At 43.9% G+C, this 26,181-nt stretch overlaps 1 protein-coding gene across 1 annotated transcript in view; it reads left to right on the forward strand.

The window, feature by feature from the left end:
- RECK (reversion inducing cysteine rich protein with kazal motifs) overlaps positions 1-26,181 on the forward strand; it is a 203,355-nt gene that overhangs the window by 122,052 nt on the left and 55,122 nt on the right. Inside the window, exons 13-14 of the mRNA XM_063451924.1 lie at positions 279-419; positions 22,596-22,778. Coding sequence (XP_063307994.1) covers positions 279-419; positions 22,596-22,778 — 324 coding nt within the window. The remainder of the gene's footprint in view (positions 1-278; positions 420-22,595; positions 22,779-26,181) is intronic.

Consider the following 26,181-nt stretch of genomic DNA (forward strand, 5'->3'; position numbering starts at 1 on the left):
TCAGTCTTGTTGAAAATAATGCCAAATATTAATTAAATTAATTATAATGTAATTCTTGTCAAAACGAATCTTAAAAATGTATTTATTTGCACATTACCAAAAGTAGTATTTGACTACTTTTCTATTTGCAATCCACACATCTCCTCCAATAAAGAGAACTATGAGTTGTAATGAAATCAGCCTCAAGATGTTTTTTTTGTCTTATGCTTGGTATGTATTTACATGTCTGTGTATCTTAAAATGGAGCTACACAAAACTAATGTATGATATTTTTGTAGGATCAAGTCCATTGGATAATACTGTAGAGGAAGTTACACATCCTTGCAATCCAAATCCTTGTCCAGCATATCAATTATGTGAGGTGAATAGAAAAGGTTGTCTTCCCGGGGAGCCCTGCCTTCCATATTTTTGTACTCAAGGTAATTATTATGTAAAATGTTTCGTAAGTGGGGCACTCTAAGCCAGGGTGAGCTTTTGGGGTGGGGGGGGGGGCGGGGGAGGGTGGTGAGGGGGGGGGGGGAGAGCGTGGAGTGCATTGCACCCTTTAAAGAAGGAATTACTTTATCTGCAAGCAAAGAAATAAGGAGGGGGCAACACTTGAATAGTGTAATTGTGAGTACAAGTTTATAGGAGAATATAAATCCCATCACAACATGGGGGAAACTTGTGTGCAGTGTATCTTGCAGTTGCATCAACAAGATCAGGCCCCCGGCATATTGATACAAAAACATCCATACAGCAAAGAAATTGAATGGCACTGACAGTGGCAGTATGATAAGTCTGTTTGTTTGTTTGTTTCAAGATTAGAGTTAATCATTACACTGCATATTCCTATTAATTAACCAGTTAATTTAAAAACTGATGCTCTCAGGCTACTACTGGCTGAACATTGAGAGAAACCATTTATTCCCTGAAGGTAACATGGCACCTAGACACTCCTGCCTTTATGAGCTTCAGTTATTACAAGGACTGGAATGTTCATTTAAATTGCTGGTTAAAATTTCCAGTTTAGTGAATAACCCTGAATGTTTTAAACTGTGCATGTTCACACATTCGAATAACTTAAAATGTTCTATATCCAAGAAAATAGATCAAATGATATTCCTGCTACAATAATATGGTCTACCTACAAGTAGACCTATTGTCCTCCCCTCCAGCCCCCACCCATCAGCGGCGGGTGGGGTTCCTAAATTAAAATGCAGGGTAGGACTTATTGTCCTCCCCATGGCCCCCACCCCTGAGTGGCGGGTGGGGCCCTAAATAATTTAGGGCCCCACCCGCCTATTGTCCTCCCTCCCGGCTTCCACCCCTGGGCGGTGGCTTGGGGCCCTGTCTGTCTCTTGATGTATATGGTTTGTCCTCCCCCGCGGCCCCCACCCCTGAGCGGTGGGTGGGGGCCCTAAATGAAAATGGGGGTGTGACCTGTTGTCCCCCCTGGCCCCTACCCATGAGCGGCGTTTGAGGGTCCTAAATGATAATGTTAACCCCCCAGGTGACTAGTGGTCACCACCCCACCCAAAAAAACAATAAAACTAAATCCCTGTAAATAAAAACTGTCTTCTGTTTTCTAAAATCTTCTTTTTTCAGCCCCCAAAAAGTCCAAATAAAAATCCATAATACCCGTCGGACTTTGAAAATAAAATAAAAAAGCCAAGCGCAAAAAAAAAAAAAATGACCAAAAGAAAAAACCCAACGGTAAATAATAATCCATCTTCACCCATGGATTAGTCCCTACTTTGTCTTATGTTGTAAAAAAAAACTAGAGCAGACAGGAAGACATGAAGAACAGATTCTGACAAAGGGAGAGAAGAGGAATCAATTGGGGAAAGGTAAGTTCGGCATAACAGTGCCGCTTTAAGAACAACAAAGCACTTGGGCACGATGGTTTTTCTAACTTTTAGAAGATTAGCCCATACCTAGTTTCAATGTTTAATAATACAGGAATTAGGGATGTACATGGGCAAAAAATTTGGTTTGGTTCGAAAATTCGGGTAAGTAAAAAAAATTAGCATGCTTCCGCAATTCGGACCAATGGCATTCAGTTTGGTTCGACAATTCGACACTTCGGCAATTCGGGACTTCAGTAATTCAGGCCCTAACCCTAAACCCTAACCCTAACCCCCAATCCTAACCACTTGTTTTGCCACTTTTCAGAAATCCAAAGCACTTACACTCTTTGGCAATTCCTAACTTCGGCAATTTGGTTCAGCACTTCGGAAATTCAGCACTTTACCAAATGCCCGAATTGCATGACATTTTTCCAAATTTACATTCGGAACTAAACAAATTGCACATGTCTAATAGGAATATCTGATGCCTTTCCAGAAGAATTGTTACAAGTAGTGATGTCCTGAACGGTTCGCCGGCGAATAGTTCCTTGCGAACATAGCATGTTCGCGTTCGCCACCGCGGGCGAACACATGCGATGTTCGGTCCGTCCCCTATTCTTTATAATTGAGTAAACTTTGACCCTGTACCACAGTCAGTAGACACATTCCAGCCAATCAGCAGCACACCCTCCCTAGCAGACCCTCCCACCTACTGGACAGCATCCATTTTAGATTCATTCGGAAGCTGCAACCATTTTATTTATTTCTTTTCAATTTATCATTTTTTTTTCAGTGCATATAAATGTTACAAGCAGATCCCCCCCCTGACACTCTGTATTACTGCAGATACTCCCCCCAGACACTCTGTGTTACTGCAGATACTCCCTCCAGACACTCTGTGTTACTGCAGATACTCCCTCCAGACACCCTGTGTTACTGCAGATACTCCCTCCAGACACTCTGTTACTGCAGATACTCCCTCCAGACACCCTGTGTTACTGCAGATACTCCCTCCAGACACCCTGTGTTACTGCAGATACTCCCTCCAGACACCCTGTTACTGCAGATACTCCCCCCAGACACCCTGTGTTACTGCAGATACTCCCCCCAGACACCCTGTGTTACTGCAGATATCCCCCCAGACACTGACACGAGGCATAATAGGGACTGTTCCCCCTACATAGGGTCACTTGGGGGGGAAACATACTGTCCTCCCCCCCGCCCCCACCCCTGCACGGTGGGTGGGGGCCATAAATTACAATGGGGGGGACCTACTGTCCTCCCCCCACCCCCACCCCTGCGCGGTGGGTGGGGGCCATAAAAATAATGAGGGGGGACCTACTGTCCTCCCCCCAGCCCCCACCCCTGCGCGGTGGGTGGGGGCCATAAATCACAATGGGGGAGGACCTACTGTCCTCCCCCGCCCCCACCCCTGCGCGGTGCGCGGGGGCCATAAAAATAATGAGGGGGGACCTACTGTCTCCCCAGCCCCTACCCCTGAGTGGTGGGTGGGGGCCCTAAATAAAAATCCCCCCCCAATCAAAGGTGACTAGGGGTCTCCAAGCCCCTAGTCTCCCAACCCCCCACCCCAAAAGAAGCTACCCCCTACCTACCCCCATCACCCTAAAAAATAGTGAAGGGGGAATAAAATAACTAACCTGTAAAGAAAAATTCTACTTACCATTTGACGTCTTCTTTTTTCTAAAATCTTCTTTATTCAGCCCCAAAAAAGGCCAAATAAAAAGCCATAAGAACCAACGCAATTTAAAAAAAAAATAAAAAAATTATCCATCTTCACCCATGGAGGGCTCCGCGCAGACTGAGCTCTGCACGGCGGGGGAAGGCTTATAAAGCCTTGCCACGCCCTGCAATTAGGCTAGGAACACTCTGATTGGCTGGTTTAAGCCAGAGTGCTCTTTGTCATTTTACACAGCGTGGGAAAATTCTAAAGAACTTTCCCACCCTGTGTAAAATTACACAAAACACTCTGATTGGTTAGATTCCAAGCCCACCAATCAAAGTTCTCTTTGTCATTTTACATAGCGTGGGAAAATTCCAAAGAACTTTCCCACGCTATGTAAAATGACACAGAGCACTGTGATTGGTGGGCTTGGAATCTAACCAATCAGAGTGCTCTGTGTCATTTTACACAGCGTGGGAAAGTTCTTTGGAATTTTCCCATGCTGTGTAAAATGACAAAGAGCACTCTGATTGGCTTAAACCAGCCAATCAGAGTGTTCTTAGCCTAATTGCAGGGGGTGGCAAGGCTTTATAAGCCTTCCCCCGCCCTGCAGAGCTCAGTCTGTGCGGAGCCCTCCATGGGTGAAGATTGATTCTTTTTTTTTGCGCTCGTTTTTTTTTTATTTATTTATTTTTTAAATTGCGTAGGTTCTTATGGCTTTTTATTTGGCCTTTTTTGGGGCTGAAAAGAGAAGATTTTAGAAAAAAGAAGACGTCAAATGGTAAGTTGAATTTTTCTTTACAGGTTAGTTATTTTATTCCCCCTTCACTATTTTTTTAGGGTGAGGGGGGTAGGTAGTGGGTAACTTTTTTGGGGGTGGGGGGGTGGGTGACTAGGGGCTTGGGGACTCCTAGTCACCTTTGATTGGGGGGGTAATTTTTTTAGGGCCCCTCCCACTGCTCAGGGGTGGGGGCCGGGGGGGAAGGACAGTAGGTTCCCCCTCGTTATTTTTATGGCCCCCACCCACCGCGCAGGGGTGGGGGCCAGGGGGGAGGACAGTAGGTCCCCCACCCTCATTATTTTTATGGCCCCCACCCACCGCGCAGGGGTGGGGGCCGGGGGGAGGACAGTAGGTTCCCCCCTCATTTTTTTTATGGCCCCCACCCACCGCGCAGGGGTGGGGGCGCTACTGTCCTCCCCCATTGTGATTTATGGCCCCCACCCACCGAGCAGGGGTAGGGGCCGGGGGGAGGAGAGTAGGTCCCCCCCTCATTATTTTTATGGCCCCCACCCACCGTGCAGGGGTGGGGGCGGGGGGAGGACAGTAGGTCTCCCCCCCATTGTGATTTATGGCCCCCACCCACCGCGCAGGGGTGGGGCGGGGGGGAGGACAGTAGGTGTGCCCCCCCAGTGTGTATCAGGGTCCCTGAGGACAGGTGTCAATCCATATCTGCCAAGTGACCCTATGTAGGGGGAACAGTCCCTATTCTGCTCTGTGTCAGTGTGTATCAGGGATCCTTAGGATAGGTGTCAATCCATATCTGCCAAGTGACCCTATGTAAGGGGAACAGTCCCTATTCTGCTCTGTGTCAGTGTGTATCAGGGTCTCTGAGGACAGGTGTCAATCCATATGTCAAGGTGTCAATATGTCATATGTCAGGTGTCAATCCATATCCATTGTGATTTAGGAATGTTAGGTGATTTATGCCCTTTATGGATTAAAACCAGACTCTGCATCAACTGTGTAATTTTCCATGGGAGTTTTGCCATGGATCCCCCTCCGGCATGCCAGAGTCCAGGTGTTAGTCCACTTGAAACAACTTTTCCATCACTATTGTGGCCAGAAAGAATCCCTGTGGGTTTTAAAATTCGCCTGCCCATTGAAGTCTATGGCGGTTCGCCCGGTTCGCGAACATTTGCGGAAGTTTGCGTTCGCCGTTCGCGAACCGAAAATTTTGTGTTTGCGACATCACTAGTTACAAGCAAATATAACCCCTATCATTAAACAAAATTAAATGCCAACAGAAATAGCCAATTATTATCCCATTTCGCTTATTTACGGTGATACCAAGATCTACGCTTCTATTTTGGCTGCCAAATTGAAACATATTGTTCCCGTACTGGTTAATAAACACCAAGTAGGATTTGTAGCTGGAACATCATCAACTCAAAACATCAGGAAACTTATTATCCCTAGATATGTCTATAAGAGATTATTTTCATTTACTGAATCTGTTCCTTGATGCTGAGAAAGCATTTGACAGGGTCAGTTGGAAATTATTGTCCGAGGTGCTGAACTCTTATGGTATAAAAAATTACTTTATAAACAAGATTATGGTGCTAAATACCATACCATCCGCCAGAATAATGGGTTCAGTAATAAAATCAAAACTAGAATTTGTGTTTTTGTGCTTTCAAAAAGTATTATGAAGGTTGGCATGAGCCTCTCTGTTATTACAATGTAACATGATGTTTCTATGATACTACATTTAATTAAGTGGTGTAAGCATAAACTCTTTAACAAAGATTGGCATGAAATAGAAAAACTGAAACCCAGAAATTTTGATTTAATGCTACGGATTGATAATAAGGATAAAAGAATCAGAGCAACAGGTTCAAATTTACTAGTAGATAATCTTACAAATTTCTGGAAGAAGTTCCAGGACAGAAATAATTTGGATATGATAACATTTTCAAATACTCAGATTAAAGTTTTAGAACCTGTTAAAGGAATTAGATCTTCCACAAATAAAATAAGATTTGAAGTCTTCAATATTACATCTTATGTGGCCTAAAATGAATAAAATAACTAAAGATTGACTCATCCACATCTAAATAGCAGCTAAAATCTCTTTGGCAAGACATTGGAGAAATCAGCATGGCTATATGTTAAAAGTCAGATAACTTTCCAATTAAGGATGGAAGAAGGAGTTACTCTGAATTTTAATAATATCACATCACACAGATGGAATAAATGGTTAATATTTGTACACAAACAAATTTCTTTTTTTTTTTTCTTTTTTTTGTCTTGTATTGTATGGTAAGAATATTTTATAAGTGCATAAAAAAGAAAGGTACAAATAATAGATATAGTTTTACTCAGTGCCCACCCTGCTGCATGTATGCATGCATGCCTGGATGAATCTGTCCAGGGTCCATACCTCTGTGGTGGGTGTGAGAGAGTGGCTTTTCTGGAAGCTCAGATTGGAGATCTGGAGAGCCAAATTGCAACACTGAGGGAGACTGACAATCTTGAGAGTAGTCTGCTGCTCACTGAGCAGAGTTTAGTGGGTGCAGGTAGTGGAGTGGGAGGAGATGAGACAGTTTGTGAGCAGGCACATAGCTGAATAACAGTGAGGCGAGGAAGCAGGGGGAGGGAAGAGGAAAGGTTTAGCTAGTCCTGATCATGTGCAGCCTAACAGATTTGCCCGTTTGAGTGAAGATGTTTGGAGCATCAGCTCAGGAGTAGCTGTACTGCAGGAAGCTGTTCCTTCTAACAGCCGTGGGAACAGCTCCTCTAGTACTGGTGGGGTTGAGAGGGTAAGGAAGGCTAGACAGGTTGTGGTGGTAGGGGACTCTATTATTAATAGAGTAGATATGGTAATCTTTCACTCTGATCGTTTCAACCGGACAGTTTGCTGTCTCCCAGGTGCTCGGGTCCTGCGTGTTGCCGACAGAGTGGAGGGATTATTGGGAGAAGCTGGGGATGACCCAGCTGTCATGGTCCATATTGGTACCAATGACAAGGTCAGAGGAAAATGGAAGGTCCTAAAGAATGAGACCAGGGAACTAGGAAGTAAGCTAAATAAAAAGGACCACAAAGGTAATAGTTTCAAAAATATTACCTGTGCCGCGCACTACAGCAGAAAAGCAGTGGGAGATTACAGAGGTAAATGCATGGCTGAAGTCTTGGTGCAGGAAAGAGGGTTTGGGGTTTTTAGAGCACTGGACCGATTTTGCGCTTGTGATGGATTGCACCTAAACGGAAGAGGGCCTGCTGTGCTGACGAATAGGATGGCTAGAAAGTTGGAGGAGATGTCAAAGCAATCTAGAAAATGGAGATAGGATAGCAAGGAGATGGGCTTTAGCTCCGTATAAGGGCAGTGGAGATGGGGGAGGGGCATGCTAAGAACAGAGGAGGTATGTAATATTGATGAAAATTCACAAAAAGTACAAATGACTCATGATAATATTAAGTGTATGCAAGGAGCCTATATAACAAAATGGGGGAACTAGAGCCAATAGCATACACTAGACAATATGATATAATAGGCATAACCAGGGCCGGCGCCACCTGTAAGGCAACCTAGGCAGCCACCTAGGGCGCACCTTAGCAGGGGGCGCCGGATCCCTGTGTCCGGAGTCCCCGCTGCGGCTCCTCATGCTGCGCCGCCTGAGCGCTTTAGCAAGCCCCAGGCGGCGCAGCAAAGCTGTGTGGAGGACGGCCAGGTTTGAGTGACCGGCAGGAAGGAGGCGCAGAGCGCTCCCTCCTGCCGGTCTCTCAATGTAGCGTGGCCGGGCGGCGTGGAACACGGGACAGGAACCTCTGTTTCCTGTACCCAGCCACCGGCGGAATGACAGGAAGTGCTCGCTGAGTGAGCACTTCCCTTCAGTCCGCCGGCGGCCGGGTACAGGAAACAGAAGTTCCTGTCCAACGCTGTCCACGCTACATAGGCAGATAGGAGGGTAAGGACCATGAAGGGAGGGGGGGGGGGGTAAGGACCATGGAGGGAGGGGGGACCATGAAGGGAGGGGGGGAGTAAGGACCACTAGGGAAGGGGGGGGAGTAAGGACCACTAGTGTAGGGGGGGAGAGTAAGGACCACTAGTGGAGGGGGGGAGTAAGGACAACCAGGGGAGGGGGGGAGTAAGGACAACCAGGGGAGGGGAGGTGGGAGTAAGAACCACTAGTGGAGGGGGGGAGAGTAAGGACCACTAGTGGAGGGGGGGGGAGTAATTTTTTTTTTGCCTTGGGCGGCAAAAATCCTTGCACCGGCCCTGGGCATAACAGAAATATGGTGAGATGAGACACATGATTGTACCCATTTAAGTTAACTGCCCACATTATTTATGAAAGATAGGAAAAACAAGAAGGGCGGTGGGGTATGTTTGTATGTCAACCATGAGTTAAAGTCAAATCTTAAGCATGTGGAGTGTGACGAGGAAAATGTGGAGAAGCTTTATGGGTAGATATCTGCTTGGGGCAAACAAAGGAAGATTAATTTTTGGTTGGGATATGTTATAAACCACCTAATGTAAATATTAATGAGGAAGAACAGCTGTTAGAGCAAATTGGGAAAGCTGCAAATTGTGTAACACAGAGGACTGAATTGTGTAACACAGAGGACTGATAGGTAACGTATACTGGACCTTAGAATGGCATGACTAACGTACCAAAGAATAGTCAGGAATAGCCGAGGTCAAGGGAAACAGAAAGAGACACAACGATATGGAAAAGCCAGGAGTCCGGGATGCCAGAAAACAGGGAAGTCAAAAACAATGCCAAAGTCAAATAACCAGAATCAATAACGCGCTGTCGGACAACCACAAGGGAAACCACGACAGGTCACTGAGCAGGATGAGAACTGGGCCTAAATACCCCTCTTTTAGACCTGATAGGCTGTAACCGGCCTTTGACCCCAAAGGCAGTTACCAGGTTCCATTTGCATAATTGCTGCTTAGCATTAACCCTTCTGTGGATTTGGTTGCTGCTCGGCACAACTTTTCCTGTGTGGACAGTAAATGCCATTAACCACATTTTTATAAGCGGATGAATACGTGACAGCACCAACTAGAAAGGATGATTGTCTGGATCTTGTTATAACAAACAATGTTGATCTTTTGACCAACATTCAAGTAGGGAAGCATTTGGGAAATAGTGATCACAATATGGTCATTTTTAAAATAAACTCAAAAAAGCAAAAGCACATGGGGTATACTTAAACGTAGAATTTAAAAAGCCAATTTCAATAAGATTAGGACAGCTCTACAACATATCAACTGGCATAAATGCCTAAGTAAAAAAACACTAGGGATAAATGGAAACTATTCAAACAAATATTAGAAAGGTACATTTCTCAGTATGTACTATTGGGTAATAAATATAAAAGAAACAAACTGAGACTAATGTGGCTTAGTAGAGAAGCATTTAAATCGGACAAATCAGAGGCATCCTATATAAGATATAAGGAAGCCAATAATGCTTGCAAAAAGAGAAATGAGAAATTGGCAAAGAATGCAAAACCAAACCCAAAATTATTTTCAAGTACATTCTAAAAAAAACTAAAAATGAAAGTATAGGTACACTGGAAACAAAGATGGGTCGATTAGCTAATGAAGACCAGGAAAAGGCAGACATTTTTAATAACTATTTTTCTTCAGTATGTATTAATGAGGATCCTATGGCAAGTGATTGCTGCAGAAAACTTGCAGAAAACTTGTGATTGGATGACTCGAGACAAGGTGCTACAGCAGTTAAAGAAAATGTATGTAAATAAAGCTCCGGGGCCTGATGGTATTTACCCACGAGTACTGAAGGAGCTAAGTGGGGAAATTAGTGAACCTCTGTATTTAATTTTTCAAGATTCTTTTGTTTCAGGTATTGTACCGGAGGATTGGAGGAAGGCAGATGTCGTTCCTCTATTTAAAAAGAGTTAAAAATCCTTGCCTGGAAATTATAGACCTGTGAGCTTAACTTCTGTGACTGGGAAAATATTTGAAGGGCTATTAATGAATAATATTCAGGAATTCATTGGGAAGAACTGTGTTATTAGCAATAATCAGCATGGTTTTATGAAGCATAGGTCAAGTCAAACTAACCTAATTGCATTCTACAAAGAAGCAAGTAGAAGTATAGATCAGGCTGTTGCAGTGGATGTGATCTACTTGGATTTTGCCAAGGCATTTTAAACGGTTCCTCACAATAGGTTAGTCTTCAAACTAAAAGAAATTGGTCTAGATGAATATTCTTGTTCTTGGGTAGAACATTGGCTTAAGGATAGAGTACAACGAGTTGTCATCAATGGTAAATGTTCAGGCTGGACAAAAGTGGTAAGTGGTGTCCCTCAGGGTTCAGTTTTGGGACTGCTTCTATTTAACATATTTATAAACGATCTTGAAAAAGGCATTGAAAGCCATGTTTCAGTGTTTGCAGATGACACAAAACTTTGTAAAGTAATAAAATGTGAGCAGGATATTGCTTTGCTGCAGAGGGATTTGGATAGATTGGGGGATTGGGCACTAAAATGGCAGATGAAATTTAACGTAGAGAAATGCAAAGTTGCACTTTGGGGTCAAGAATGCCCAAGCAACTTACACCCTAAATGGTAGTGAATTAGGGATAACCACACACGAAAAGGATTTGGGAATTGTTATAGACAACAAATTAGGTAGTAATATGCAATGTCAATCTGCAGTTGCTAAGGCCAGGAAGGTTTTGTCATGCATAAATAGGGGCATAAATTCTTGGGATGAAAATATTATTTTGCCTCTTTATATATCGCTGGTAAGACCACACCTTGAAAATGCTGTGCAATTTTGGGCACCTGATCTAAAGAAGGATATCATGGCACTAGAAAAAGTACAGAGACGAGCTACAAAATTGATACAAGAAATGGAGCATTTTGGTTATGAACAAAGGTTAAAAAATGTAAATCTCTTTAGTTTGTAAAAACGTCATCTCAGAGGGGATATGATAACATTATACAAATATATTCGGGGCCAGTACAAACAAACAACTATCTGGAAATCTATTCATAAACAGGGCTATACATAGGACATGAGGTCACACATTTAGGCTGGAAGAAAAGAGATTTCATCTAAGGCAAAGAAAAGGTTTTTTTTTTACAGTAAGATCAATAAGGATATGTAATTCTCTGCCTGAAGAGGTGGTTTTATCAGAGTCCATACAAATGTTTAAACTGCAATTGGATAAATACTTGCAAAAACACAACATATAGGGATATAATTTATAATTAGTGGGGTAATAGCTGCTATTTTGGGGTCATGAAGGACATTTTTCAAAGTTTGTTGCAAAATTGGAAGCGCTTTGTAGCGGATTGGTACCGGGCTGTCCCACGACATGTATGAGAATAAGGGTATTTGGTCATATGGCTGGTTTAATGTGTATGAACATGTATCGAAATCATGGTATCCGGTTATAATGACAGTTAAATGTATGTAAAGAATTGTATTCCTCTAGTTGTTCGGTAGAATCATTCAAATAAAACAAGGGAATGAAACTACCGAACAACCAGACCACCCCGTGTAAAGTGTGCCTTCAATTACCGTTTGCAACAATGTTGCAAACGGGTAATTACCTATTCCTGCAGTGTGGTCTTTGTTCTCTGGGTGGCCGCCATTCGGGATGCGAACACGTGGCGGCGGCCATCTTAAACTGCCGAACAGCGGTGTTTTGCCGTCGAGTGTCTGGAACCAAAATCGGACACTTGACTAGGCAAACACCGCTGAGACCTCCAGACTCCTAATACTTCGTGGGGAAACTACCGAACGGCCCGCCGTTCGGTAGAAAGAACCCCACAAACTAGGGGATTCATCCGAATCCCAGTCAGGCCACTTAGCAGTAATATTTCACCCCTTTGCATTCGCCTGTTTGTGACCGACCGCAGGGCCAGAATACATGGAACTGTTTTCGGATACTTTACCTCTGCGGTCGGTCCAAACTTCAAAGTCCCATAACTCCCGAACGCTTCATCCGAATGGGCTAATTTTTAAGTATGTTGGTCCCCCAGAATAGAGCTATCTGGGGATGTTGGATTTGTGGATGTACCCCAAGTATTTAGGGTACATCCAAAACTCGGGGAAAACTGTGTACACGATAAGGGGATTATGATGCTAGAGGAGGGGAGGAGATCTGTGGGAGGTTACTACTTAGAGATTGGATAATGTCTTAAGTGATAGAACCTCCTCCCTTGCATGGGAGAGGGCTTTATAAGGAACTGTGGAATAAAGCTTGTCAGTCTACTCCTGAAACTGTGTGTCGTCCAGTTATTGGGATTGCGATGGGGATACTGCTGTATTACTTTACCTGCTGGAAACCTTGCCTGTGGACTTAACATCACCTTGTTCCTGAGCCTCACTGGGATCTCTAGTGGAGAATAGCTGTGCAAGATCGGCTCTCCGCTACATTGGTTGGCAGCGCTGGGATCCAAACTCACAGAGGAACAAGCGTAAATGGAGTACGGATGGAGATTGATTTTTCTGCGCTAAAACGCTCCACGCTAAAGGACCTCCTAGAGGCAAGGGGTATACAAGCCAGCAATAAGAAGAAAGCAGTACTTGTTACAGAACTCATGGCAGAGTACAGAATGGAGGGCGATTCAGTTCCGGCACAGAGGGAGCCGGGAGGAACACCACAAGGATCAGAATTCCAGAGGCAGGTTCAGTTCAGGCTATCTTTTTATGGGGAAAACCCCCCAACAGAAATTGTTACCAGGACAATGGCCGAGGTGCAAGAATTCATCCTAAGGACACAGGCACCAGAACAAAGCTCTGCAATTAATGTACCACGGGAAGGTAAGCCTAAAATACCATACCAGGCTTTTAACCCCTTAACACCGCAGCCAAATGTACAAGTTGTGAACAGAACAAAACGTAAACAAAACCTGGCATTTACGCTATATGTCTGTCCAACCGTAATTCACCTCTTTCATATTAAATGCACCCCCCCTTATTATATATCATTTTATTCAGGGGAAACAGGGCTTTCATTTAACATCAAATATTTAGGTATTGAACATAATTTAATATAAAAAATTTATTAAAAAAATGGGAGAAAAAAAGAATTTTTTAATTTTTTTTTGTTCTATGTGACATTTTAACTGTGGATGTCAAAATACTGTTTGCTTTTACTGCAATACAATACACATATTTGTATTCAGCGATGTCTCACGTGTAAAACAGTACCCCCTATGTACAGGTTTTATGGTGTTTTGGGAAGTTACAGGGTCAAATATAGCACGTTACATTTGAAATTGAAATTCGCCAGATTGGTTACGTTGCCTTTGAGACTGTATAGTAGCCCAGGAATTAAATTTACACCCATAATGGCATACCATTTGCAATAGTAGACAACCCAAGGTATTGCAAATGGGGTATGTCCAGTCTTTTTTAGTAGCCATTTGGTCACAAACACTGGCCAAAGTTAGCGTTAGTATTTGTTTGTGTGTGAAAAATGCAAAAAACGCCAATTTTGGCCAGTGTTTGTGACTAAGTGGCTACTAAAAAAGTCTGGACAAACCCCATTTGCAATACCTTGGGTTGTCTACTATTGCAAATGGTATGCCATCATAGGGGTAATTTTCATTCTTGGGCTACCATAGGGTCACAAAGGCAACGTAAGCAATCTGGCGAATTTTAATGTGAAAAAAATGAAACACAAGCCTTATATTTGACGCTGTAACTTTTGAAAACACCATAAAACCTGTACATGTGGGGTACTGTTGTACTCGGGAGACTTCGCTCAACACAAATATTTGTATTTCAAAACAGTAAAAAGTATTGCAGCAATAATATCGTCCGTGTAAGTGCTGTTTGTGCGTGAAAAATGCAGAAAACGTCACTTTTACTGGCGATATCATCGTTGTAATACATTTTACTGTTTTGAAACACTAATATCTGTGTTCAGCAAAGTCTCCCGAGTAAAACAGTACCCCCCATGTACAGGTTTTATGGTGTCTTGGAAAGTTATAGGGTTAAATATAGTGCTAGCAAATTAAATTCCCTATACTTTCGGCATGGGTTGTCAGGCAGGTCCCGCTAATTGTAATTAATTAGGATACCTAATTATGTAAAATTATTACATAAATATATGTGTAGAATTAATATATGTATATATATACATATGTGTATATATACGTATATATATATATAATTTTTTTTTAATATTTTTATTTATATATAGGTATATATAGTGATATATACGTATATATTTATGTATATAGATATATATATATTATGATATATATATTATTTTGTTCTACGTGTATTTTGATATAAATATATATATTAATATCACAATACAGTTAGAACGAAATAACACATCTATATATTTTTTAATTATTTATTTTTAAATATTTTTTTCATTTTATTTTTTTACGTATTTACATATATATTTTTTTATATTATATATAAATATATATATAACAATAATTATATATATATTTAATCAGTATCAGTCTACGTGTAAATTGATATTACGGTAATATATATATATATATATTTATTAATATTTAAATACACGTCGTGTATGTGTAAATGTGTGTGTGTGTGTGTGTGTATGTGTATATATATATACTTAGATCATATATATATAATATATATGATCTAAGTATATTTTATTTGTAACTGTAATTTTTTTAATTTATTTTTTGAACTAATATTTTATTTTTTTTACAGGACAGGGGTCAGAGACAGTGTCAGCCAGTGATTTCACATCACTGGCTGACACACAGGATCAGTGATCACAGTGACTGCCTGTCACTGTGATCACCTCCTGCAGATTGGGTAATTGACCACAGGGGGGAGTGCCTGGGTGGTACAAGCACTCCCCCCTTCCAATCTGCAGGGGGATCACTGTGCCAGTTACATGTGTCAGCCAATAGGCTGACACATGTAACACTGATCGCAGTGACAGGCTGTCACTGCGATCAGAGTGCTTTGAGATCGCAGTGACAGCCTGTCACTGCGATCAGACTTCGCAGATCGCGGTCACTGACCCCAGGGGGACTGCCTGGGGGGCCAGGTAAGTCCCCCGACCGCGATCTGCAGAAGGGGAAAGCCGCCGGCCGCATGTGTCAGCCGATTTGAAATCGGCTGACACATGCTTAATACTGGTCGCAGTGACAGCCTGTCACTGCGATCAGAGACTGCAGATCGCGGTCACCGGCCACAGGGGGGGTTGCCTGGGGGGCCAGGCATCCCCCCCAACCGCGATCTGCAGCGGGCGATTAGCGCCGGCCACGTGGGCGGCCATTATGGCGAGGACGTAATATTACGCCCGCCGGCGTTTAGAGCCGGTTCCTGCAGGACGTAATATTACGTCCTCCGGACTTAAGGGGTTAAAACATATGTGGAGGCAGAGGAAGATATAGACGCTTTCCTGCAAGACTTTGAAAGACTGTGTGCACTGCATAAAATTAACGCAGAGGACTGGGTACCTATTTTGGCCGGAAGGTTAACCGGGAGGGCAGCAGAGGCATATCGGACTGTACCTAATGACGAAATAAGGAATTACAGTAAAGTGAAAGAAATTATACTCGCCAGGTATGCTATAACACCCGAGGCATACCGGCGGAGGTTCCGGGATCTAAAGAAAACAGAGAAGGACTCGCACGCAGAGTGGGCATGCCGATTACAGGGGGCAGCGCTCGGGTGGGTGCAAGCTAGCAAGGCACGTTCTATGGAGGATGTAATACAGATGTTGCTGATGGAGCAGTTCTATGAGGGAGTAACCAATGAGGTCCAGGAATGGGTAAGGGACAGAAACCCTACTTCCCTTACCGAGGCTGCTAGGAAAGCGGATGACTACCTGGATGCACGCAGGTCACAAAAACCTGCAGCTCCAAAAGCAACCTTTAAAACATTCGGGGGAAACACCTACACCCCAGCTCCACCGAGACCACTACCACCACCACCACCACCCGCTGCACAGCCCCGGTTCCGACAACCCACCGCTGGCCCCTGTCATCACTGCCAGAAGTGGGGACATTATAAAAGGGAATGCCCACAGCTACGGGACCGTTCCACCTGGATTCGTCCAGGCCCACCTCCACCCAGGGCGGCCGCAGCCCACCACTACCAGGACCTAGTCACCACCCCGTATGGTTCCGCAGTCCCCATTACTACTGTGGAACAATGGGAGATACTGCACGAGGCAGATCCGGTCCAGGCCAATGTGGATTATCTACGGCACCATCGACAGACGGTATATCTGAATGGTACAGCAGTCCGGGGATTACGAGATTCGGGAGCCACCATCACTTTGGTACAGAGCCACCTGATTTCAGATCAGGCAAAACTGAACAAAACTGTTGCCGTCCGGGTAGCTGGGGGAGCAGTGTACCGGCTACCTACAGCAAGGGTACATTTACATTGGGGAGCGGGGGCAGGGGAAGTGGAGGTGGGGTTGATGCCGCATTTACCGGCGGAGGTTTTATTGGGAAACGATCTGGGGAGGCTCACTTCTGCTTTTGAGCCCCAGTCGCCCACCACAGGGGAGGTCAACCCTGTAGTCACCCGACAACAGGCCCGCACCCAGGACCACAACACACTGCCGGAGGTCCAGGTAAGCAACCCTACCCCCCCTCTAGAATGTGTCCCCTGGGCTCCACCTAATGAATTTGTAGCTGAAGTCGCAACAGACCCCACGCTTCAGGTGTATAGGGACAAGGTTGGCACGGGTTCCCCCGGGGCGGAGGGAGAGAAGTTTATCTGGGATAAACAACTTTTGTACAGGGAAACAACCAAACAGATTACGGGGTTAGACCCGATAGCGAGGAGACAATTAGTGGTACCACAGCGGTACCGGGCTGAATTACTCCGGATAGCGCATGATATTCCGCTATCCGGACATCTAGGGGTTAGTCGCACCAGGTACAGACTAACCCAGAGTTTCTTCTGGCCAGGGATTAGCCAGGAAGTACGCAGATATTGCACGACTTGCGATACCTGCCAGAGAGTGGGAAAAAGGGGGGATCGCAGGAAGGCTAAACTTCACCCCTTACCCATAATAGAGGAACCTTTTAGCCGAATAGCGGTGGATCTGATAGGCCCCCTCAATAAAGTTAGCCCGTCAGGAAAACGGTATATTTTAACGGTCGTAGATTATGCCACCAGGTATCCCGAAGCAGGGGCTCTGACCAACATCCACGCTGAGACGGTCGCGGATGCCCTCATGCGGATATTCTCCCGGATGGGATTACCCAGGGAGATTATCTCGGATCAGGGTACCCAGTTTACCGCAGAATTCACCCAACACCTCTGGAGGATCTGTGGCATTAAGCCTATTATCAGTGCCCCTTACCACCCCCAGACGAACGGGCTCTGCGAACGATTCAATGGTACCTTGAAGCAGATGCTCCGAACCTTCGCAGAGACCCACAAGGACTGGGAACGATTCCTGCCGCACCTCCTATTCACATACCGGGAGGTGCCGCAGGAATCCACAGGGTTCTCCCCGTTTGAATTATTGTTTGGAAGGAGGGTCCGAGGCCCATTAGATCTTATTAGAGAGCATTGGGAGGGAGACCGGAGCACAGATGGCACTCCCATCCTACCATATGTGTTGGCCTTTCGGGACCGCCTAGAAGCGTTGACCAAGACGGTAAGGGAAAACCTTCAGGAGGCCCAGACCCGCCAGCGTACATGGTATGATCGGGGAGCCAGGGACCGTAGCTTTCAGGTCGGGCAGAAGGTACTAATTTTAAAACCTGTCCGACATGATAAGTTACAGGCCGCCTGGCAGGGCCCATATAAGGTGGTGGAGCAAAGATGCGATACCACCTATATTATCGGCCCCTGCACAGGGACTGGGGGGCGACGCATGCTCCATGTGAACATGCTGAAGCCCTACCACGAGCGTACTGAGGAGGTAACCGCCATCTGTGCCCCTAACACGGAAGAGTTTGACAGCTTACCCCTCCCCGATTTGCTGGGGGATGGGCAGCTGTCCGGGGATTTAGGGGAGGTTGCGCTGGGAGATCGGCTGAGCCCACAGGAGCGGATCGAGGTACAGCAACTATTGGAAGAGAAACGCGACACGTTCTCTAATGTACCTGGATACACGCCTCTGGCAACTCACCGGGTCGAGACCCCAGGGCAACTACCCATGCGCCAGACGCCATACCGCATTCCAGAAGCGGTACGGGCAAACATGCGTAAGGAGATCGACGAAATGCTCCAACTGGGGGTGATTGAACCCTCAGACAGTCCCTGGGCATCTCCTGTAGTCCTCGTACCAAAGCGAGACGGTACGACCCGCTTCTGCGTGGACTATAGGAGATTGAACGAGAAGACTGTATCTGACGCCTATCCGATGCCCCGGATAGACGAGTTACTGGACAGAATGGCCAGGGGCCAATACCTCACCACTATTGACTTGTGTAAAGGGTATTGGCAAATCCCCCTGGCCCCAGACGCCATCCCGAAGTCGGCCTTTGTCACCCCATTTGGCTTGTACCAGTTTAAGGTCATGCCATTTGGGATGAAAAACACCCCAGCCACCTTCCAAAGGATGGTGGATCGACTCCTAGATGGATTCCAGGACTATACATGTGCCTACCTGGACGATATTGCTATTTTTAGCAATACGTGGCAGGAACACTTAGCTCACATCGGAGCTGTACTAGATAGGATAAGGGAAGCAGGTCTGACCTTGAAGCCGGCCAAGTGTAGTATCGGCATGGCTGAGGTACAATACCTGGGACATAGAGTAGGGTGCGGTAAACAGAAACCCGAACCCGCCAAAGTAGAGGCTGTAGCCCAGTGGCCCACCCCTAGGACTAAGACCCAGGTTTTAGCGTTTCTAGGGACAGCAGGGTATTACAGGAAGTTTGTTCCCAATTATAGCGCCCTGGCCAAACCCCTCACTGACCTGACCCGTAAGAACCTTCCCCGCCAAGTAAACTGGACCCCGGAGTGTGAGCAGGCATTCCAACAATTGAAAAATGCACTGATAAATGCCCCTGTCTTGGCAGCTCCCAATCCAACTAAACGTTTTCTTGTTCACACAGACGCTTCTATGTTTGGATTGGGGGCAGTACTGAGTCAAGTCGGGGCCGATGGCGGAGAACATCCAGTGGCTTACATCAGTCGCAAACTGTTACCTCGAGAAGTAAGCTACGCCGCCATCGAAAAGGAATGCCTGGCTGTGGTGTGGGCCCTAAAGAAGCTACAACCCTATTTATATGGACAGCCCTTTTCCTTGCTCACGGATCACAACCCGTTAGTCTGGCTGAACCGGGTGGCTGGAGACAACGCCAGGCTGCTGCGCTGGAGTTTGGCGCTACAGCCTTTTGACTTTAATATCCAGTACCGGCCGGGTAAGCAGAATGGAAATGCTGACGGGTTGTCAAGACAAACTGACTTAGAGAAATGATCCGTGAGCCCCCGGACATCCCCAAGCCGATCCGTGTTGGATCAGACTGTGTATGCCGGCTTGTGGGCAAGGGGGAGCAGTGTAGCGGATTGGTACCGGGCTGTCCCACGACATGTATGAGAATAAGGGTATTTGGTCATATGGCTGGTTTAATGTGTATGAACATGTATCGAAATCATGGTATCCGGTTATAATGACAGTTAAATGTATGTAAAGAATTGTATTCCTCTAGTTGTTCGGTAGAATCATTCAAATAATACAAGGGAATGAAACTACCGAACAACCAGACCACCCCGTGTAAAGTGTGCCTTCAATTACCGTTTGCAACAATGTTGCAAACGGGTAATTACCTATTCCTGCAGTGTGGTCTTTGTTCTCTGGGTGGCCGCCATTCGGGATGCGAACACGTGGCGGCGGCCATCTTAAACTGCCGAACAGCGGTGTTTTGCCGTCGAGTGTCTGGAACCAAAATCGGACACTTGACTAGGCAAACACCGCTGAGACCTCCAGACTCCTAATACTTCGTGGGGAAACTACCGAACGGCCCGCCGTTCGGTAGAAAGAACCCCACAAACTAGGGGATTCATCTGAATCCCAGTCAGGCCACTTAGCAGTAATATTTCACCCCTTTGCATTCGCCTGTTTGTGACCGACCGCAGGGCCAGAATACATGGAACTGTTTTCGGATACTTTACCTCTGCGGTCGGTCCAAACTTCAAAGTCCCATAACTCCCGAACGCTTCATCCGAATGGGCTAATTTTTAAGTATGTTGGTCCCCCAGAATAGAGCTATCTGGGGATGTTGGATTTGTGGATGTACCCCAAGTATTTAGGGTACATCCAAAACTCGGGGAAAACTGTGTACACGATAAGGGGATTATGATGCTAGAGGAGGGGAGGAGATCTGTGGGAGGTTACTACTTAGAGATTGGATAATGTCTTAAGTGATAGAACCTCCTCCCTTGCATGGGAGAGGGCTTTATAAGGAACTGTGGAATAAAGCTTGTCAGTCTACTCCTGAAACTGTGTGTCGTCCAGTTATTGGGATTGCGATGGGGATACTGCTGTATTACTTTACCTGCTGGAAACCTTGCCTGTGGACTTAACATCACCTTGTTCCTGAGCCTCACTGGGATCTCTAGTGGAGAATAGCTGTGCAAGATCGGCTCTCCGCTACACGCTTCAGACTAGGTTTTTGCCTTATTTTGGATCAACTGCAAAAACATGTGTGATGAAGGCTGAACTTGATGGATGCAAGTCTTTTTTCGGCTATGTAACTATGTAATATGTAATATGTACAGTGGAAATATATATATTTATTTTTACATGTCATATATTTAATCTTCATATAAAATTCAATAAATAAATAATAAAAAAGTTAGGACAATCCTCTAATATAGACACTTCACTATTAGCATCTTCAGAGGTTCCATTTAATTAGACTTTAGGTAATTTGGTCTTAAGTCTCATGGTAGAAAGTAGTTCCTCAAGAAGGAACCCCCCCAAAAAAGGGGTGTTGGATAGCCTATTATAAATCAAGGAGCTTAAAGCTAAAGGGCAAAAACAAAATAACCGTTAAAATAGTAGGAACAGAAAACTAAAAGACAATACCCTTAAATATAACCATTGATAAGGGAAATTCCTTTATTAATTGCTAGGGTTTTAATAGTGTGTGGTATGTCCACTAAATGTCTCATAGTAGGATAAAATATAGAGAATCACAAAGAACCTCAAGGGATTGCTAGTAGTGTTAACCTCTTGTGCCTATGTGATAACTCTGTATCAATGGAATCACAAAGGAGAGGGGAACACGAGAGGTCATGACTTTGTGCAATACAATAAGCTAAGCACATTATCCCTCCTAAGTTCACTGACAAATATGCCTCCCTTATACACCACAGTATGTGACCAGTGTGTAATTGCAAGGATTAAGTCCTTGTAGATATTAGTTGCTAGGGTATTATTGAAGTGATGTATCCACTAAACGTCTCATAATAAGGCAGACCACAGATAATTACTAATAGTGTTAACCTGTTATGCCTAAGTTGCAACCTTGTAACAATAATATCACAATTGAGAGATAAGTAAGAGGGATTCTGAAAAAAGTTCAATCAAATCAGCACGTTTACCTCCCAACGTTTACAGGAGGATATAACTCCCTCATACATCTGCAGCGTGTACTCAATGTGCCATATGTCAGGTTATATATCCCTACAAGTAACGAATCATAGTCTGTGGGGAAGTAACCCCTATAGAGCTCAGACACAATGCCCACATTAACTATAATCTGTTAAACAACCTCTTCAGTGAATCTAGCTGGCTGCCTGAAAGTACAAGTTTTGCACCCTGTTATACCTCTAGAGACTCTAGGCACCAATTAGATTAATAAGTACATTTGTAAATTAGTAAACCTAGCAAACACGCAATCACCGATCCGTCGCCACTGGCTACAACTGCCTCCTAAATACGAGACTGAGTAAAAAACTAATCGTTCCTATATAAAGGTGCCCGACACCACACCATTAGAAAACAAGAGAAGCGTATAAAACGCCTGACGCGCGTTTCGGCGGTGCTAACTGCGCCTTTGTCTGGGGCTAGTGAAAAGAGCCCCCCACCACAGAGCTTTTTAAATGTCGGCGCCAAAAGTAAGCCACGCCCCTCGGGTACAGTGCACCTATCAGATCGAGCATTTGGTCTTAAGTCTCATGGTAGAATGAACAGATCATGAGAGTTATTTCCACTGACTTTGAATATTAGTAATCCCACTGTTTGGTATATCTTGATGACTATGTATGTACATATTTGCTAATCCTTCAACATAATTAAATATGAATTACCCTTTAAAATAAAACAAATGCAAAATAAAAAATGTGCTGTATTTTTTAACTTGTGTAAACTTGGCAAAATCTAATACTTCTCATACAATTTCACTGCTGTTTTTTTTTATTTTTTTATTTTAACAATTGATGCAGGTTGCAAATTAGGTGAAGCATCAGATTTCCTAGTGCGCCAAGGGGAGCTTATTCAGGTGCCTTCAGGAGACGTGGGCTGTTATAAAATTTGTACTTGTGGGCAGAGTGGGATACTGGAGAACTGTATGGAAATACAATGTGTAGACATTCAAAAATCATGTATTGCTGGAGGACAAAGAAAAAGTAAGTACTATAAACTAAATGCCAACATTTGCCTTAAAAATATAAAAAATATATATATTTTATTGGTGGTCTTGGATAGGATCATCATCTCTTCCAATGGTACCTCTCAGAAGTCTCAGTTTCTACTTTAAAATTTGGGAATCCTCCTTTTAATTCTTCTAGAAAGGATGCAGTGGCAGAACTATCAGGGTTGCAATGATTGGTATTGTGCCATGGCTCTAGAGTGTGCTTTAAATGAAATGTCATGACTAACACCCAAACTAAAACACTTTGGGCAGTTGCATCTAAAGCAGTAGATTCCCACTTTACTTGTTGTCTCTGTGCCCCTCTCCTTGTGTCTGTAAAATCATGCAGGGCTCCCGCACAGCTTCTGCTAATACTTGTGGTGCCGTGTATCGCAGCAGGAACCATTGCCACCTATAGTCCCAAACTTTCAAGAACCTACAAGAGACCATAAAACAGCAACCAAATGCATGAAGCCATTCAGCCTGCACAGTTAAGCCCTCTGCCATGCACCAATGAACTTCAAATGCCCAGCATGGGTGAGCGACAATGAACTTGTCTGTCACTGAGCTTGTTTGTGTGTGGCAGTGAGCTTGTGTGGGTGTCTGTGCAAATGAGCTTCTGTGTGTGTGCGTGTGTGTCTATGCCAGTGAGCTTGCGTGTGTGTCAGTCTGGTTTTCTGATAGTGAGCTTGCCTGTGTGTGCCAGTAAGCTTGCCTCTGTGTCAGTGATATTGTCTGGCAGTGAGCTTGTCTGTGTTAGTCATTGAGATTGTCACATCGTTTGTGTGTGTCAGTGAGCTTAAGTGTGCGTGTCAGTGAGATTATCTGTCAGTGAGATTGTCTTTTTTTCCAGTGAGTGTTTGTATGTATGTGCTAGTGAGATGGTTAGTGAGCTTGCTTGCCTGTGCCAGCATATTTTTATGCAAAATAAAGCACATGTCAAATTTTAAGGTCACATTAGCAGCACTTGAAGCACAGCTGACGCTGAGGATTTTTCCAGTTTGGCTACAATGGCCTTAAACATGAAATAGACTTCCAAACAATTCTCACTTTGTTGAATAAACCCTGAAAAATACACAAACATGTTCTTACAATCATCAGGGGTAATGGAGACTTGTAGTTCCTCTGCCCATTTTGTAGTGAATTTAGGTAGGCCATCATGTGGAGTGTACTGGAGTAGTTTGTATCTTTAAATGTTTTGTATGGGACATAGCAATACCAGGGTACTCTTTATATAGAAAAGACAGGGAGGCAAGAAAGGGGAGGGGTGGCCCTGTATGTGAAGAACAGCATAAAGCTAAACTTAGTGAGGCGAACAAAGGGTCCCTTTGGGTTACGTTATAATTTGGTGATCACACAGTAACTCATGTAGGTGTGATTTATAGACCCCAGGACAATTAGAAGAATCAGATAATCTACTAGTTGAGAAAATAGCTAAAATGACACTGAAGGGGGAAGTTATCATCATGGGTGACTTTAATCTTCCTGATGTGAACTGGAAAACCAAAATAGCTGCTTGTGCCAGGAGCACACATATACTAAACTCCCTACTGGGATTGTCTCTAAAACAAGTCGTTGAGGAGCCAACTCGTGAAGAGGCCATACTAGATTTAGTGTTAACAAGTGGAGATTTGGTATCAGATATTACTGTAGGTGAAAGTTTAGGATCCAGGAATCATCAGTCAGTGTGGTTTAATATGAGAACAGTGACTGTCACACCACACAAAAACAAAAGTTTTAGACTTTAGAAAAACAGACTTTTCTAAAATTAGAATATGGGTAAAGGAGTCATTATCAGACTGGAGCAATTTAAATGGAGTCCAAGAGAAATGGGATTATTTAAAAGTTGCACTGCTAAAGTGCAACTGCATTAGGCTTGTCAGTAAAAGCAAAACATTTAAGAAACCACTGTGGTACTCTGCAGATGTGGCCAAAATAGTAAAAAAAAAAGTTAGCATTTAGTAATTATAAAAAAAAAAAACAGAGTAAGGAAGATAGACAGATCTATAAGATTAGGCAGAAAGAGACTAAGCAAGTTATAAGAGCTTCCAAATCACACACAGAAGAGACAATAGTAAAAAAAAAGTGGGCAAAACATTTTTTAGATTTATTATTAATTATTATTATTATTATTATGTTATGATTCATATAGCGCCAATAAATTCTGCAGCGCTTTACAGTGGGTGGACATACAAACATATAGTTGTAACCAGACAAGTTGGAAACACACAAACAGAGGGGTTGAGGGCCCTGCTCAATGAGCTTACATGCAAGAGGAAGTGGGGTAAAGTGACACAAAAGGTAAGGATAGTATTAGACTAATGACAGTTGCAAGAGAGGAATCAGTCGGGAGCTATTAACAGTTGAATTGATACGCTTTTATGAAGAAGTCGTTTTTTAATGATTTTTTTGAAGGAGTGGAGACTGGGTGAGCGTCTAATGGAGAAGGGAAGGGAGTTCCACAGGAATGGTGCAGCCCTCGAGAATTCTTGAAGGCGAGTATCAGAGGTGGGAGTATGGACAGAGTCTTCAGCAGAGCGTAAGGACATACTTGTGTGTTAGGAAGGATAGATAGGTGGCAGCAGCATTATGTAGAGACTTGAAAGCAAGAACCAGAATTTTAAATTGAGCCCTATATCTTAAAGGAAGCCAATGTAGGGACTGAAAAGGATGAGGTGTGGGAGGTGTGGGCTGACAGGAAGATGAGCCTCGCCGCTGCATTTATTATGGACTGTAACGGCGCAAGTTGGGAGTACGTAAGACCACTGAGAAGAAGATTACAGTAGTCAAGGCGAGAAAGGACAGTGGAATGGACCAGCACCTTAGTCGCATCTGGCAATAAGTAGGGTCAAATATAAATGAGAAAAGGAAAGTAAAACAATGATTAATTAAATTAAAAGAAGGGGATAAAGGTCTAGCTGACTGCCTCAATGAATATTTTTGTATTTAAAGATGAAAATGAAGGAAAGGGGCATTAGTTAGGAAAAAGAACAAATTTGTCATTTGTTACATGTGAGTTTACAGAGGAAGAGATTCTATTTCAACTGTCAAAAGTAAAGACAAATAAGTCAATGGGACCTAATGGAATACACCCAAAGTTATTAAAAAAGAGCTTAGTGGTGTACTATCAAAACCATTAAACCATCATTGTTAACAGAAGTAATACCAGAAGATTGGAAGTTAGCGAATGTTGTGTCAATTCACAAGAAAGGTAATAGGGAGGAGTCGGGCAACTATAGGTCAGTAAGCCTTACTTCAGTAGCGGGGAAAGTAATGGAAACCATGTTAAAGGATTTAATTGTTGAACATCTAAAATCACATGGATTTCAAGATCAGAGACAACATGGGTGTACTTCAGGGAGCTCATGTCAAACTAATCTTATTTATTTTTTCGATTG

This window comes from Pelobates fuscus, chromosome 4 (genome assembly GCF_036172605.1).
Source record: "Pelobates fuscus isolate aPelFus1 chromosome 4, aPelFus1.pri, whole genome shotgun sequence".
Taxonomy (NCBI): domain Eukaryota; kingdom Metazoa; phylum Chordata; class Amphibia; order Anura; family Pelobatidae; genus Pelobates; species Pelobates fuscus.